Source organism: Lonchura striata, chromosome 1 (genome assembly GCF_046129695.1).
Source record: "Lonchura striata isolate bLonStr1 chromosome 1, bLonStr1.mat, whole genome shotgun sequence".
NCBI lineage: Eukaryota > Metazoa > Chordata > Aves > Passeriformes > Estrildidae > Lonchura > Lonchura striata.
Window position 1 is genome coordinate 74,551,697 of NC_134603.1, and position 17,905 is coordinate 74,569,601.

At 35.2% G+C, this 17,905-nt stretch overlaps 1 protein-coding gene across 1 annotated transcript in view; it reads right to left on the bottom strand.

Moving 5' to 3' along the window:
- Window positions 1-1,204: 1,204 nt before the first annotated feature.
- Window positions 1,205-17,905, bottom strand: part of MARCHF11 (membrane associated ring-CH-type finger 11) — a 31,871-nt gene continuing 15,170 nt past the window's right edge. The window contains exons 3-4 of the mRNA XM_021545705.3: window positions 8,945-9,137; window positions 1,205-1,967 (exon numbers count right to left, since the gene is read on the bottom strand). Coding sequence (XP_021401380.1) covers window positions 1,645-1,967; window positions 8,945-9,137 — 516 coding nt within the window. The 3' untranslated portion in view covers window positions 1,205-1,644. The remainder of the gene's footprint in view (window positions 1,968-8,944; window positions 9,138-17,905) is intronic.

The following is a 17,905-nucleotide window of genomic DNA, read 5'->3' on the forward strand; positions in this document are numbered from 1 at the left end:
CACTATGTGTGATGAGGCCTCATTCTCCTGGAGATGGCTGAACATCTGCCTGCCCATGGGAAGTGGTGAATGAATTCCCTGTTAAAATTTGTTTGTGCTTGTGGCTTTTACTTTCCTTCATAAACTGTCTTTATCTCAGCCCATGAGTTTTCTGGCTTTTATCTTTCTGATTCTCTCCCATGTCCCACTGGTGGGGGACTGAGTGAGTGGCTGCTGGACTGGGGTGAAACCATGACAGACGGGTACCATTTCACTCTCATGATCAGTGACAGGATTCAAGGAAATGGCCTGAAGCTGAGTAAGGAGAGGTTTAGACTGAGTATCGCAAAAAGATTTTTCACCAGAGGTGAACTGAGCAGTGGAACAGACTCCCCAGGGAAGTGGTCACAGCACCAGCCTGACAGAGTTCAAGAAGTGTTTGGACAATGTTTTCAGGCACACGGTGTGAATCTTGGGGTGTCCTGTGTAGGATCAAGAGTTGGATTTGATGCTCCTGATGGGTTCCTTCCAAATCAGTATATTCTATGATGCTACAAAACTGTTTTGAGTAAGCTAGTGCACACAGGCTAATTTCAGCCTTACTTTTCTATCTCGATCTTCAACAGGCTTATTATTAAGTTTAAAATTATTTTAATTTCCATTACTATTTGCTTAAATTCTATTAGAAACAGAAACAAGAGAAGCAAACTTCACAGCACTGATCTGTCATAATATTGGCTCATTTTTAGTATGAGGATATGTTCCCTGGCAAAATTAAGGTTCTGTATTATTTATACATCCAATTCTATCAGGATTTATTATTATTCCAGAAGTTGCAATGAACGTTTTTTCTTTTTTTATTTTTTTTTAAAGGGATGTCAATGACCTATAATTAGAATGATACTAAAGAGTCACACATTGCTAATTCCAGCAGTGCTGCTCAGAAGGTAATGTCACTTCTGTGCACAGGCACAGCACCAGCCCTCTGCAGATCTTAAGAGACTCGGCAGTACAAGACTCTTCTCCTGTGTCATACTTGTGTCTGATATCTGGCATGAACAACTGGGAGAGCTAAAAGAAAAGACTTCCCATCTTCCTTTAGGTTTTGTAGAACACCCACTGGACTTCCTGCTTAAATGCAAAAGACAATATATCTCTCCCTTACTTTCACACACCTGAACTGAGATATAAACAAGAGCAAAATAAAGACAGAAAAGGAAAAATATTTGACTCATGTTAACATTTTTATTCTTTTTGGAAGAATGTTGTCCAGTTTAATCCTCATGAAAGTGGAAAAAAATAACAGTAGTGGATTAAAGCCAGAGTTTAAGAAAATACATTTAAATATATCTTTTTACTTAAAAATGAGTTTCCTCATCATTCAAAGACCTAAGAGTTAAGCTATGTTACATACACCTCAGGTACAAATTGAAAAAAGATTCAATAAATCAGACTATATAAAAAGCAAAATACTTTTTTCCCCCAGAAAAAATGTATTTGTGTTTTATCTGATCATATAAAAAACATTAAATTTAAAAAAAAAAAAAAGAAGTGTATATATTTTTTCAAGTGTTAATGGTTTCACCGTTCATCATAACTACATTCCACAGTCCTGCAACACCAGGGCACACTATCCTTATCTGTGTAGCACAGTGAGCACAATCTTTACACTGAGGTCACCCTCATCACTACTTCCCCAGAGCAGTTATCCTCTGATGAATCCTCCTGAGGTCTCACGCGGTTGAGCAGGTGTAACAACACATAGCCACACTGAAATCTCGGTGAGGTTAACTGTGTTGGATGAACTAAACTTCTGTTTCTAAATGCAGTCAGTGGCAGACACAATGTCCTCCCTGCTGAGGATTCTCCTCGATTGCTCTCTTCGATGTCCGTGGCTTTATCATAATTTAACACATCCCAGTGTAGATTCACAGCTCTCCAGCGCTTAAACACTCGATAAACAGATGCACCTTCGTGGACTATCAGTCCTGAAAGTAAGAGGAAAAAAAGAGCATATATACAAAATGTCAGTGGATAACATTTTGAGAGCAAATACAGATTGAGCACATTTTAATGGCTCTGGCAATTTCCAGATGTAATTAAATTACTCATAACATTAATAATTCAAATAAACTGTGCATATGCAATTCAACTGGTTATTCATTTGTTTGGGAGGTAGGAACAGGCAGAGGAAATAAAGTTGTTCTGAATAAAAGCTCAACATAACCAGTTCTGGAATAATCTGAGCATGCCTAACTAAATAAATTATTCAGATTTAAGAAAACCAATGCAAAACTGGCAGATTTGGATATTGACTGTTTATGCTAGTGCTGCCCTTGTTCATGGTAAGTACTATTTATTTACTGAGATTTGTACTGTTTTAATTAGACTTTTAAGTAGGTTAGACCTTCTGCAATGAACAAGATAGTCCTTAATTTAAGAATTTTTTGTAGAATTCAGTACAGATCCTGACAAATTTAACTGCTTTCATACTCCCAGTTCAACTTAGGAGCACAGAAGATTTATGAAAAAGCTGAAAATATAATTACTTTCCTGTCTTGTTCTTTAGAACAAGAAGAAATTAAATGTTATTATTAACTACAATGAGCATGGTAAAGATGATAGACTTTCTTCTTTCTCTTCAGTATTCAATAGGAAAAAGTTGTAAATTATCTTTTTCCTGAGATCCAGAAATCTCTTAAAAGGTCTTTCAAGGAAAATACAGAATTTCTGGAGTCCTCAAGAGACCAATCTACTTGTGAATTTCCATGTAGCTAATATTTATGCCTATTGTTTGCATTCAAGCAGCTTATTTAAAGAAATGAAGCTCGTAACTTTTTGTATGAATGTATATGTTTATACTCACACTCTTTATATTTGAGTATTTCAAATAGGGATCTACTGGGGAGACACATGGGACTTCTGCCTTCTTACTTGTTATTTCCTCAGCCAGCCTGGTTGAGGACACTTACATGTGAGCAGCACCACCTGTTTTTTCTCTCTTCTTGCTTTGGGAAGAGAGCAATCTGCCTAGCCAAAAACATTTATAAATCTTTTGTGCAGTGTGCTCCTTGCCTAAGATTTTCCTATACATGGCCACATCTATAATATGATCTGTGGTGTCCTTTAGCCCAAGAGATTGTATATCACCTGTTTCTACACAAGAAAATTGCAATTTAAGTATCTGATGTCCTTTAGCATGACTAACTGATATCAGAAAGGAGATGCTCACAGAAAATGACAGGGTAGTAAAGCTGAAAGGGTAGTAAAAATATTTACACAAACAGCAAACCTCACATTCAAGTGCAATGATTTGCAGATAGCAACACCTACTCTAACATGTTTTTAAAGGTCATTACACTGAATGATGGAGAAATACAAAGCTTTCTTTCAGAAGGACACGATAGTGAATGCAGCATCTCTGTAAGGCTTTCAAGTTGCCTAGAATTCATTGAAGTGTCCAATATAGAAAAAGTAGCACAAAACAAACTTAATTAAATAATAAATATTCTAAATATATTTTGTAGCAGCAAAGCATTTTAATGGAATTTTTTCCTGATTGCAAGATTTCTATCTTTATCTTCTCAGATATAGGTAAAGTAACCTGTCTTTAAAATTTATCATAATAATTTAATTGATACATAACTGTACTTTCAAGACTGGCTTGATACAAAAAAGAATAAATGTATTTGATCTTGTACAGACTCTACAAACCAAATTAGCCATGGTTTTAATGCTGGGACAAAGATTAATTCATTTGTGTTCTTTTGGATTTCCTATAAAGTTGATAAAGGAGATGAAAATAATCTTCCTCAACCTATTCCCGGAACACAACATTATTTGGTCCAACTTCTCTCAAGTTTGTGATGAAGTAAAGTTAAAACAATCTATTTGCTCCAAAGTAAAGATACATATTTACACTCCACCTGAAAAACATATTTCAGAATAGAGAAGGAAGTATTTGAGAAAGGATCGTTAAGGTACATAGTACATTTAAACAGTCAAAATATATTTCCAAAATTGCAACACAAGAAATTGTAGGATGACTTCTTTCAGGGAGCTCTTTTTTACTGTCTTTTGGCTTTCAGGATTTATTGAAATTATGTTTTAAAAGTTTTCAAACATTGCCAAGGATGAGAAATTTCCTTTATAGTGGAAGCTGTCAGTCACATATACTTTAAAGAGCTACAAAACAAAGGATCAAATATTGCAAGCCTTGGCATAAAGTTGTCAGATTTGGCAGTGCTGAAGGAAAAAAGTATCACTTTCATAACTCCTCTCATAAAAATAATTAGTTCCCTTCTTGATAGAGCTATAGATTGAAAAATACCTACATAGATGAGGCAAAAGAACTGGGGCAGGGGAAGTTCTTGGCACCAACAGTACCAAGACCACAAACAAGTGGAACTCCAGGTACATTTTAAATGCTTAGAGACTTTCCAGGTCCAGAGGAGTTCTGATACTCAACATATAAGTAGTTAGTCACTGGAGTGGAGCTGTAAGAAAATGGCAAGTAATTGCCTTTCTCTTAAGGGTTTCACAGCAATGAAGGTAGCTATGATAGAGGAAACAAGAACAAATCCCTGAAGAACACTGATTTGTTTCAAACACCATGATTTCAACAACACAGAGGACACAGCAAAACACTTGTAGGGGAAAAATATTTGTTTGATTCAGGTGATCTCAAGAAATACTACAATTCAATACTGTTAGAAGTTTAGATGTTCTGTCCAATTAATATCTACAAAGAGCAGTTTTTGGATGACGGACCTATCTAAATGTCATATGGTCCTAAGAAGAATTTACCTTTAGACTTTAGGTTTTATCTCTAAGATGGAGGGATTGCAGTGGGATCCAGCCAATAGGATTATGAAGAATCTTATTTTATTTTTTTATCTTTTTGTCAATTATTATTCTATTCTTTCACTGTATTCAAAGGTTTTCTTACCCTGACTCACAAGATATTTGAGATTTTTTACTACTGAATGTCTTTACAAGTTAAAACTGTATCTTATTTATCATACTAATATTATAAATAATCATTTAGGAATGGTCCTCCCAGTAACATCACAAGATTTTATCCAGGGAGAAAAGATCATTTTCAGAAACAGACTTTACCTTTGGAGTAATGTCATGTCTTAAAACTATTCTAGGGCCCACAGATATATAAAAAAACAATCAATTGCTTACAGCATTAAAGTGAAACATAGCCATGCTAAAAATAGTAATATAATTCTTTATAAACTATTTAGAATTAGACCCAGTGTTGGAGAAAAAAAAAACTTTCTGAGTAAACACAAAGTGCAGCTAGGTGTGTTCATTGTAAGTAACTTCAGTCTGTTCCCTTTTACAATCAAGGAGTTACAGGAATGTTGCAAGGCATCAAGTTCCTTAACAGGGAAGAAAGAGGCTTTCAGAGGGCAATTCACACCCCGCACTGGCTCCCATCTCTTACTGCCTTGCCACAGTACTACTGGCACCACTCAGGTGTGTAGTGCAATGCAACAACTACCTTTCACTGCTGGAAAAGGAGCAGCACTGTTGTTCTGGGATTGCAAGTCAGCTGTTACTATTTGTGAGATGTTTTGTTCATGTTAGAACCATTTATGACCAATAGTTATAACTATTTTCCAGAGGGAAAAAAATATAAAATTTTACTACTTTTCTGTTATGCAAATTTTAGAAAGTAGAATGGTGAAGGCTTGATATACTGTCCTTCAGTGGGCAGATAAGGGATTTATATTATTCATTCCTTTCAAGAACTCATTCCCTTTGGTAATCCCTACATGGATGGTCTGATCCTAGCACTATCACTGGAATAACTCTGGGTTTCACAGACTGTAGTTCTGCTTAATTAGGATACTCAAGATTTGCTTTAGGAATACTTCAACCAGTAGCAAATTTCAAAGAGAACAGCTTTATGCTCAGCCTTGATGCAGAAAGCTAGAAGGTGATGACTTGTAGGGTTAAGACCAACACTGATAAATAAAAACAATCCTATTTGTCAGGAATAATTCTGGGAAAATTCAGACTAGAAGAAAGAGAACAGCAGATACCAATAAAACATGTACACTAGAATGAACAGAACATAGTATTCTGGTGATCTATAACCTTCAGGCTTTTTCTTTTGCTGAAATATAAAAACAAAGAAGTAAATTACAAATTAAGTGTAATTTACTTAATAAGAAAATGACTGGTGTGCAACATGTGATATAAAAGTCAATCGTTTAGTAAATGAATTGTTATGTGCACATTTTGAAATATGTCATAAAAATATGTCAGTACCTTTTGGCAAACTGCTTTTAAAAATTATAGCAAAACATTTTAAAAACTGCTTCACACTTTTTGTGTGAAGATATCTACACTTCACAAACAACCAAAAAGTATTTGTATTGTTTCTGCAAAGGTGTAGGGAGGCATAACTGAAAGAACGTGGAATAAATCTTGGTCATACCACCAGTATCTCAAGCATTATCTTGAAATATGTGATGCACAGGAAAACCTGTATGTCTGCATAAATTTTTCATTGAAATAAAGAGATATTACAGTGGGAGCAGAGATATTTGCTCACTGTAAATCCTGTTTAAAACTAAGACAATGCCATGGATGACTAAACACAAATGAAAGGAGAGGAGATCCTAAGTGAGACCTGTAGCTGGTTGGAAGCATTACGAGCTTCATGATATAAAAGATTATACATAATAATGGTAAAATAAATTAATGCCTTTGGAAGTCATCAGCATAATGGAAAGTATTTTGGGTTTTTGAAATAATTTATAAGTAATACTTGCATATATCTCTTAGAGAATTTTATTTGAAAATTGTAAATTAAAATCATCAATCTAAACCACTTACTTTATCATGGAAGAAAAAGACTAAGTTGAATGAGGTTGACTATATTAATGAATACTTTTAAGAGTTAAAAGAAGTCCTGATTTAACCAGATAACAGAATGCAAATTACTTGAAACTATATGCAGAATAGTAGGTCTGAATTTATCTGGATTACCAAAATTTGTCAATTACAAAACCTCCTTTATACAGCTTTCTGAATTTCCAGATACAGTTTAGTAAATTCCTAAGTCATATCTGCAGTGAATTTTGTAACTACATTACAGTGTCCAAATATATTTAATTGTAGTTACCTTTACATTTAAATTTTCATGTATTATTTACGACAGTTCTATAAAATATGCATTGACTAAATGACAGGCAAGTTAGTTTATCTGTGTGCTTGCTTTGCTCCTGCAGGGTGTAATTGAGCCAGAAGCTCCATGTAAGGTACACGTTTGTTCAGCAGCTTCCACTTCAGCAGTGGCTTGAGCCTAGCTGGCTTGAAAGGCAGGTAATGTATAAACCAATTTATGGAAGGTCACCTTCCAAATACTTACTTCTATGGATAAATACAGTAATATTTCTGATCACCCACAGATATTTTTTGAGTTTAATCTGATTTAGGTGTTTTAACAGTAAAACAAATGAGAAAAATGAAAATAATTTGAAGTAACTGGTTGTTTCAACTAGCTGATGCATACCAAAGTATTTTTTTTAATTGGGAAAAAAAACCCAAACAAACCAGAATTCCATATAAATTAAATGCTTGGAGGGCCTGAAGCACATTTTATCTTCCTTTAGTGCATTTTTAAACAAAAGAAAAGCCTTTAGTATTAAGTGTTAAGCCTGAAGAGGGGATGTTCAGAAATCAGCATCTAAGAGGACATGTAGTTGAGTTCTTTTATTCATTTAAAAGATGAGCACTTGTCCAAAGTATGAGATTCTGCTCACTTTTCTGTCTGAGATTTGGGTTCACAGAAGAAAATCTGTGTTGCGGGCTTTCTAAATATTCCAGAGCAAGCTTCTCTAACAAAAATTACAAAATGAACAGAACTGCTTATGTACCTGAAATTTAAATACTTTCACTGTAATGGGGTGGTTTCAATAGAAGATGATGTGGCTTTACATTGAAGCAAAACCCTTGATATTAGGAATCACTCTGTTTCTTTGTTCCTTACAAAGCAGAATTCAGCACTGTTCCAATTCCCACATATAAGATTCAGATAACATTTATATCTCAGAAATGTCAGTGCAAACATCAGATGGCATTTAACTTCTGGATTTTCTTGCAATTAAAATTCTGTGAATGTGGTTTAATGTAAATCATTATTACTAATTATGTAAATTTAATTATCTAAATTATATAATTATGTAATATTTAATGTAAATTTTCTCTCCAAATAATCATAAATATGCTAACAATCAAATCAGGTTTTTTTACCAAATCCTAAAGGGATTTTTATTCAAATATTCTCAGGTCCAGTGTATTTTCAGAAATTTCAAAAGTAGTCAATACAGTGTTGCAGTAAAATCTATTTTCTTTTACAAGATTTCAGCTAAATGACTTGGGGCTTTTTATTGGTAAAGCAAGTTACTATAGTTAGCACTGTGTGAGTGTTTCATAATTGCTTATCATGTGCAAAGAACTCATGCCTGCCTTCTCTGCTCTCCTCCATTTCTAGCACAGTGACCTATATAAATCTGTGCAACCTAATTTTGGGTGTGCAGTTTGATGACATCTTCAAGGGCTTCTTTTGTGATTCATGATTGTACAATCTAATTCAAACTGGCATCAGAAGATGATAGTGTGTAAATTTGCTAATTATTTTAATAACTTGTTTCATATTTTCATCTGTTTAACTCCCTGAACTTTGCTAGTCATTTTATCAAGAAATTTAAACAGATCCTGCTCTCACCGCTAAGATTTTGGGAATACACTGATGAATCTGAGAGTAAAGCTTCTTTTGGTTCTTTTCTATTTGCAACACTGTAAAAAGCAGAACTTGCCAAAGGTATCAGCTGAGAATAAATCTGCAAAGAACTGGAGTGATATTTAGAGTGACTAATTAGAAAAATAGAAATAGTCACAGTCTTAAACCACAGTCTGTGCTGTTTAAATGTTTTGAGCTTACCTATGCATACTAGATCCATAAAACCATACATTCCATAGCAGATTTGAAAAAGGATGTCCTTTCTTTGCCATACTGCATAAGGGCTGAAGGCTGACCATAGAAGCCAAGTCACACTTGCTACTAAGAACAGAGCTCCTAGGATTACAGCAACCATCTGCACTTTCTCAACCAGTGTTATAGTAATGCTTTGCCACTAAAAGAGAAACAAAGTTGTATAAGATAAAAATGTTATTGTCCATGGTTGCACATTCAACTCCATCTTTTTTTCCTGAAATCAGAAATTATTTTAATATTTACACATATCTTCATAGATATTTACTAATATCCTTGACGCTGACATTTTATATATCTTTTTCCTCTTTCACTTTTAAAGTGAAGCTAATAGTTGTTTCCCCATTTCCTCCAGTGTCACTATCAAAACGATGTAGCTGTGAACTTCCGAAGAGTTTAATAGTTTTACTTCTGTTTTGAATATGTAGGCAAAAAAAAAAAAAATTAAGTCTTAGGAATGGAACTCTGGCTTTCATCTTTGGAGGGCAATGAACAGAAGAAAAAAGGAAGAAGACTTTTTCAAATTTATGTTATGTTAGTGTGACAGGTTTCCTTTCCATCCCTCACTCCTGAAGTGTGAAGCCATTTTCCACTTTCAGGCTTCTCATCAAAGAAGTTCCAGACAAACCAAGGGATTTGTCTTTCTCTGCATAAACCAGAGTTAACAGCACAAAAAAGACTCCTGCAATCCAGTGTGGAAGCAACATGAAAACTCAAGAGGAGCCCTGAATATAGATAGCACAAATATTTCATTTCAGTGCACCCCAATTATGTCCATCATTCCAGGGAAGGCTATCTTCCATATGTGATGTGACTCTGGTTTATGGTGTTACAAGATTTAAATATAAGAGAGTGTGTAGAAGCAAAGATTAGAGAAATACAATTCTGTTTAAGTCACAAAAGCAAAACACAGAATAAGGAACTAATTGTTCTAGATAACCCTTAACATATATGGCTTTTCTTGGACATAATTATGTAAATTACTTTGGTAGAGTCCCCACTCCAGCCCCATCACTCCTTCCAGGGTTGGTGTGAAGACTTTGTAGACATCTTTCCTGTAGATGTAGCCATCTTTTCTGTTCCTAATTTTGGATATACCTGCCCCCTTCTATAGCTGCAATAGGGAACAAGTGGAGAAAGCTATTGCAATAAAGGTTTTCCTGCCTCTTTTCCCATCTGGCAATAATTTTTCCCTTTTCCTATTACTTCCCTAAATCCTTCTCTTTTTTACACTGTTGGGTACACAGTACCATATAATCATAGGATAAAATAATAATTCAGGTGGCAAGAGACTATGAGAGCCCTCTAATTCAACTTCCTGCCCAAAATATGATAAGGGGATGAGATCAGACCAGGTTGCTCAGGGGTTTATTCTGTAATACCTTGAAAACTTTAAAGTATGGAGGCTGTTCAGCCTCTCTGTGCAACCTGCTCCATTTCTTGACTGTACTTGGGTTTCTTATATAAATTCTGATCCTCTTTTGTCCCACTTACACTCTTCCTCCCATCAAGTACCACTGTGAAGAGCCTGAGTGAGCAATTGGTCCTCTGTCCCTTTCTTCTCTTTCAGCTTTTCCCATTAACTTTTCTACTGTAGCCTAATATGCACAATTGGTGCTGCATTCCTTCTCTTCTTGCAACCTTCTGAATATAACAGTACAAAAAGATAGATATATAACAATTTGTAAATTGTCTATCTTGAAATACTATACCTTTATAATGAACTCATAAAATGCATAATAGCTTCTTCATGGAACTTGACAGTTTGGAATGGGGCTATTAATGATGAATACTACCTTTTTAGTAAAACAACAATGGATACTCATTTCCTTTGTTAAGTCTTTTTATAAAGGTCAAAGAAGGTCATTAACAAGTGATGCATGGCAGAATGGTGTGAGCTTTTCATGACTCAATATACAGGATTGGAAGTTCAGGACTGAAATTCATTGAACATTTTTTAGACTCCATAGGGTAATGTTAGACAAAATTATTTTTCATTTCTCAGCTGAAGCTACATAGCATGACTTGGCAGAAAACTGTCAAAAATGCTGTTGCTTATGTATGTCTATCCTTCTTTCTTTATCAGTGTGAGACAGAACTGTATTAAATTTCTTTGGAATGCCTGAAATCAAAGTCCATTTACATGAAGTAAACTGTTTAACTGTCACAAAACATTACACTGTCAAATTCACAGAAGAAGCTGGCAATAAACTGAAAATACTTATATAAATGAAATAAACAGCAGCTCTGTCACAGTGCAATTTCAGTAATGCAGAAGTTCCTAAACTCACTTCAGTTTATTTTGATTTTCTTTTATTTTCCTTTTTTTTTTTTTAAACTTAAATTGCTCATAGTCTGCAAAGAGAGTGATGAACAACAGGAAAAGCAATCCAAACATTTGGGATAAATAATGTAGCATGCAGTCTAGATAGCTTATACTCTATTCTGGTGTTGCCTGAAAACCAGTGTCTCTTCCTCAGTGTCAACCACTTTACTACCCATTTCATGAGGACTTTTTTTAGATTTTCCTAATTCTTTATTCCTATAAAAACCTGACCTTGAAAAGTTCTAAGAAACATAGATATGATCCTCACCTCTTCCTAGACTCTTCTAAAGAACGTATTCTTGTTATTTTGCTCTTCCTTTGATCTGTCAATGCAAACAATTGAATCTCTCAACCTCAATAAAGTCAGTAATTCCAAAGATTCAGAATATTAGCATACTATCAAATTACTACAATTACTGAGAAAAAACACAAGCATTCCAGAGGCTGTTGTTCCTAACTTTTCTGCCTTTAAAAATCAAAGAACAGTTCCAAAAAAAAAAAGAAAAAAAAAAAAAAAAAAGAAAAAAAAAAAACCAACCCAAACCAACAAACCAAAAACCCCATCAAAACAATACAAAAAACAAGAACTCCAAAACCAAAATAGGGTTGGCTATTTTCTTCTATTACGCAACTACTTTAACCTTTGTGGTATTCACTGTCTTTGTTCTACAAAAGAAATTTTAGTCCTCCACCTTCTTCAGTATGAAGGTCAGCAATAATCAAGAAATTCAAAAATTCAAAAATTTTAGGAAATTTTCCTCCCTATTAAGTTAAGGTATTTGATGATATTCCATAGTAGATGGGTGAGGAAGGACTGTGTGTGTAAGATGGAAGACATTTTAGTGGCCTAGAAAATTTATATAAAACTTATAACTTGCCTCCTTGAGGTTAGGTAGTCTGCCATAGCAATCCAGCACCCCAGAAGTGATGGGGTGGGATGGTTTGCTGTTCAGCTCTAACATGTGATAAGCTTGGGGATCTCATCTTTTATGTTATTCCTTAGTGCTAATGGCAAGAAGATTGTGGATGATCCTGACAGTTAACTTACCCCAACTGAAATTTCCTCCTTCTTGCCCCTCTCCAATATGTTTGGATTTGTAACAATCTGAGATTGTGTCTTGGGAAATGAGTGTCTTGATTTTTTTTCCCCATATATTTGAATGAGTTTGGTTAGAAATTATAAAAAAACAAGCAGATGTTCCTGGCACAGGTATATTTTCTACATAATGAAGGTGGTATTCTGTAGCTAACATGTTATTCACATGCTTACAATGTTCAGTCCTTTCTTAAACATGGCCAGCATTAGCCATTAGACAATGAGATGAACTGCATAGGGCTGTATTATTTGGTTGCTTTGCATTTCATTACAAGGCTTGTGAAGAGAAACTGGAGTTGTGGTCACACTGTTTGCTTGTGCCTGAAGTCTCACTCACAGCATGGCTAGCATGTGTGAGAATACAACTGAAAGAAATCCAGTAAAAGAAAGCGCTTTCCAAGAGTAAGATTTTTTTATAGCATCAAAGTCAGATATATTTTCTTTGATTTCTCACAGTCATTTTCCTTATTATATTCAATGTTATGTTATAATCCTTCACCTTTTAATGTCAAATTAATGGATTACAAGGTCACAAAATAATAAAAAATAATTCAGTGATAGTTAATGTTGAGAAATTACATTTAGAATATAACATACTGATTTATTTAACATTGTAAATTGAATGATCACATTATTAGTGTGTCATGATTTAAATCCATTATTTCCACTAGTGTGTTTCTCCTTTTCTTCATGTAACTTGACTCAAAAATTTTAATCATTCATGATTATAAATAATATTATGACTTTCTAATTTGTTTTTGCTATTTGCCGACTATACATTCCACAATCAGTAAGTTATTTTAGCTAAGTATTTTGTCAAGTTAGGAAAGATCTAGGCAGGATTTTAGTGTCAGCTTCTGCGAAGTAGATGACCCTAAAAAAGAAATATTATGAGAAAGATTGTAATTTTTGCTAAATAACTAGAAATGTAAAGAAAATGTTAAATATTTTGTATCTAGATAACTATAATAATACTCTAGGTTTCAGATATAATAATTTTTAAAACCTCATTTAAATTTCTATGAAATAAAATCCCATTATATATTCCTTCCCATAATATCTGTAGTGTTATGATGTATCATGCCATCTCAGTTGCCCATGAAAAAAAAAGCATTTTATTTTAATTGACAATGATGGCAAAAACTTTCTTTGAAAATGTTATTTTAAACAAAATATAATTAATGCTACTGATCTTAATGTAATGCTGTCTGCCCTTGAAAACTTTCTAGACTTTTACTTCTACTGACACTTCATTATGTTTGGTTCTTTTAAACTTTTATTTATCACTGGTCTTCCCCTGATAAATCATTTGGGAGTACAGTACACTAATGGTACTCTAGAGTTCAAATTCTTATCCCAGAAACATTGCTCGTCTTTTCTTCTAAGGTTTCTGTCAAACAAAACTACAAATATAAGGAAATAATTCCTTATTTTTCAGGTTGAGACTTTCAGAAGTTGAAGGAAAAGTATTTCTTTGATGGAATAATTGTTAAAGGATAAAGTTAATACAGTTATGTTAATATCCTTACTAACATAAATGTGGGTAAAATATTCAAAGGTCTGTCATCTTTGAGATAAATCAATATTAACTTGTCTTTGTTTTAATAATGCCTTGTAAAATCCACTTATTATTGTATAATACAGGACAGAAAAGTGATCCCAAAAGAACTGAGACTCTGCTTGTACTTCGAATACTTTGCATTAAAAACATCTACAAAGAAACTACAAGTTTTCCTACATCCTCCATAAAGAACGTATGAAATTTCCTTGTGGCTACCCAAATGCATATCAGCTTCAACTGTACCAATTTATAATCCATCAAAATTCCTTGAGCCAAAGAGCTGTTATGGGGTTATCTCACTCTGTTCTCTCTCACAGAAAAACAGTTTATTATGGGCACTGCTGACGAAAACCTCTCAATCCCTTCACTCATTCTGGAATGAATATTTTACATAACAGTAATAATGTCTTGCTGTGATCTATTGTAACATAACATGATTAAGCTGAAGACCAAATATACAACCTCAAAAACATTTTGTTAGCTTGCTCTAATTGCTAGAACCAATTCTTACAAGAACAAGTTCTTTCCTATTGTCATTCGTTATCCATTACAGGTTTTAAAATCCGAGTACATATGAATACTACTTACAGAGAAGCAAAAGAACACACTGATTTAAGTCAAACAAATCATCTTTGAAATGACTGTTCCTTACTTTATCTTGTTGGTAGTCTATGTAATTAGATAACTAGTATTTCTAAAATGTCTTGCAGTAAGCACACACTGACTACATGATTCGGTATAAAATGATAGTTAACTTACTGACCAGTCTGGACTGAAAATGTGTCGTTTTGAGTACACACACACACACAAACATCAGAAATGTAATTTTTTGCTATAGACTTCTGTTTTTATAACTTTTTCTTAAAAGAATCAATGTCACAAAAATTGCAGCACACCATTAATGGCTGCCTATGTTGATACATTATTAACACATAGAGTGTCTGGAATCATGATGTCCATTATCTTTTCATCTGCCAGAGAGCTCATCAATACAGACAGTTTGGGTGTATGTAATTTCTCCGTCAGCTTGGAGGGCTGCACCAGTATTTTACTAGGGATATCCTGAAAACATAACATTTACTGTGCAGATCCAGTCCATCTGTGCACCACTCAAGCAATTAAGTTGGCAGTACCTGGAAGTGCTGATTTACTGCATGTACACAGCTGACTGAACATCTACACCTACACTGGGTACACCCTGGATTTCTGACTGTCCAGAAGCTTGGGCATCCTAGTCAATCTAAAAAATCTTCATATTCTATTACATTCACCTTTCAAAATCTTACTACTTACTAAGCAGAACAGTTCAACCTTTTATCTTACAATTTTTAAAATTATGTTAGAATTATGTTAGGATCTGAGACCAGAAGGAGAGCTGTGCTGTCAACTACATTAGTCTTACATTATTCTTTCTCTGAGAAATTATCAGCATCTATCTTTTGCTGATGGCCAAAAAATGAAAGTAATTAGGCAAGACTGTGTGACCACCTGAGGCAGCTGTCCAGGCAGAGCTCCAGTGGAATATGCTGACACCCTGGTGCCAGGCTGCAGAGTGTCCTGCTCTTGCGCCATAGGGGCCAGCAGCAGTGAGCATCCCTGTAGTGTGGGACGTGCCCAGGCCCAGGAGCTTCTCCACTTACTGACAGAGCTCCAGGAGCAGGCAAACAGGTCGAGGAATAAGGGAGTAAGAAAGAAAGAGTACACAAAGAAAGAGTTCAACTACCTTCCCTGGGACAGGCCGAAAGGAGCAGATAGAATGCATGATATGGAGGATTCCCTATCCACTGTCCAATGTAGCAACCTAAATGACAGAGGACAATGTTGACAAGTTCCTGCTGAGCACAGCAGGCAAATCTCTGCAACTCCTGCCCTGCAGAATTTTGGGGTTTTTAATCATGGGTCAATTTACATGGCATTGAGCCTGCTGGTGACAGACAGGGTGCACCTGTCACAAAGAAGGAAAAGGATCTTTCCACAGGAGTTTTCAGGGCTCACTGAAAGAGCTCTAAACTAAACTTGAAGGGAAAAGGGATAAATCCATGTTTGCTAGAGATCAGCCTGGGGATAACACACCAGTATTGGAGAGGCAGAGAGCTATGAAGGTCCTTTGGTCTGCCATCTCAGTAAGGCAGGAATGAAGATCTATGTACGTGTCAGCAGCAGTACAAGTTATTGATACATTAGAAAGCACATAAACACCTGAAAATGGTCATGTAGGAATTAGGGCTTCTCCCTCCCAAAAAGGTGGTGGGACAAATAGCCCAGCTGAAGTGCATCCACACCAATGCATGTGACATGGGCAACAAACAGGAGGAGCTGGAAGCCATTGGGCAGCAGGAAAACTGTGACATCATGGAAACATGATGGGATGATTTGCACAACTGGGGTGCAGCAATGGATGGCTGCAAAATTTTCAGAAGGGATAGGCAAGGAAGAAGAGTCAGCAAGGTAGCCCTGAACATTAGGAGCGTTATGATTGTCTAGAGCTCAGTGATGGTGCTGATAGAGTTGAGTGTTTACGGGTAAAGATCTATGGGAAAGGGGACAAGGCAGACATCCTGGTGGGAGTTTGTTACATGCCATCCGAGGAGGATGAAGACAGATGAGGTATTCTGTAGGAAGGTGGGAAGGAGTCTCATGCTTGCTAGCTCTTGTTCTCATGGGGGACTACAACAAGCAAGAACAAATGTCTGCAGATATACAACACAGCAAAGATGAAACAGTCTAGGAGGGTTCCTGGAGGAAATGAGAAATATGTACAGTTAGGTAAATAATTCTCAAGTTAACTTTTAACTCCTATGAGACTCAAACTAACTACATTTAGCTTAGTGGTGTAGCTCATCGGTATTTTGCACATTCCATGGATGTGTATATTTGATGAAAATGAAATTGCCATTCTATGTGAATAAATAGTATTCCTACTGTAAAGTAGGAACTGTTCAATTTCTGTTTCAGCTGTATTGGAAGTACTGAATTTCATTACAACCTACTGTACTTTTGATAACATTATCTGAAAATTAAATATTAATGACTGGAGGAAATGAATGCCTGCCATGGTTGTTGCAGGCTCTGCAACCTAAAGATGATCTGCAAAATTAAGCTGAAAGCTTAGCTCAAACATAGGTTGTCCTGTTATGGTCAGGTCCACATTCCTGGAAGAACAGTAAGAGAAAAAGCATTCAGTATAATTGCACCAAGGAAGTAAACCTCAGCAAGATCATAAGTAAGTGATATGAAGGATGTATTAACAATTTTCATGCCATGTAGTTACTTTGGATGGTTAACCATGTTTTGCCTATACAGTTCTGTATTTTGCTTTTTGAACATGAATATACAAGGATTTGCTTTATCCTTCTCTCCCGGGAAAAGAACTGTCTGTAAATTCTAGCTAAAACTGTTGATAACTATTAATTAAAAAAAAAAAAAAAGCTGAGCATGAGGCTAAGATTGTGCAGTTCATTATGATATTGATGCACTCACCAAATGTATGTAAAAAATTGCTCAGCATAGGGGGCCAGATCAAGCTTCTTCCACAAAAATGCCATGGACATTAGTCACTATACAGAGGGATCATCTGTTCTTGATCATTTCTGTTGATGCCTTTTTGTCTATCACATTGAAAGTATTCAAGTATTAATTCTGGTTCCTTTACTGAAACTCACATTTCATTTGCTAGCTCGACTTTCCTAATGTGATGGCTACTCTTTCTCTTTTTGACTCTATGAATAATTAAATAACTTTTACAACCCATGCAAAAAGAAACATACAGAGTTTATCTGAGAATATTCTACACCATAATGGTTGGTCCATTCCCTTATGAGAACCTTGCCTCAAACTCATTGTTCACCTGAATTAAAGCAAAGTTTTAAACTTTCACCTCTAAGGATACTATTTTAATAACTGAGATTTCTGAGTTATTCAGGATAT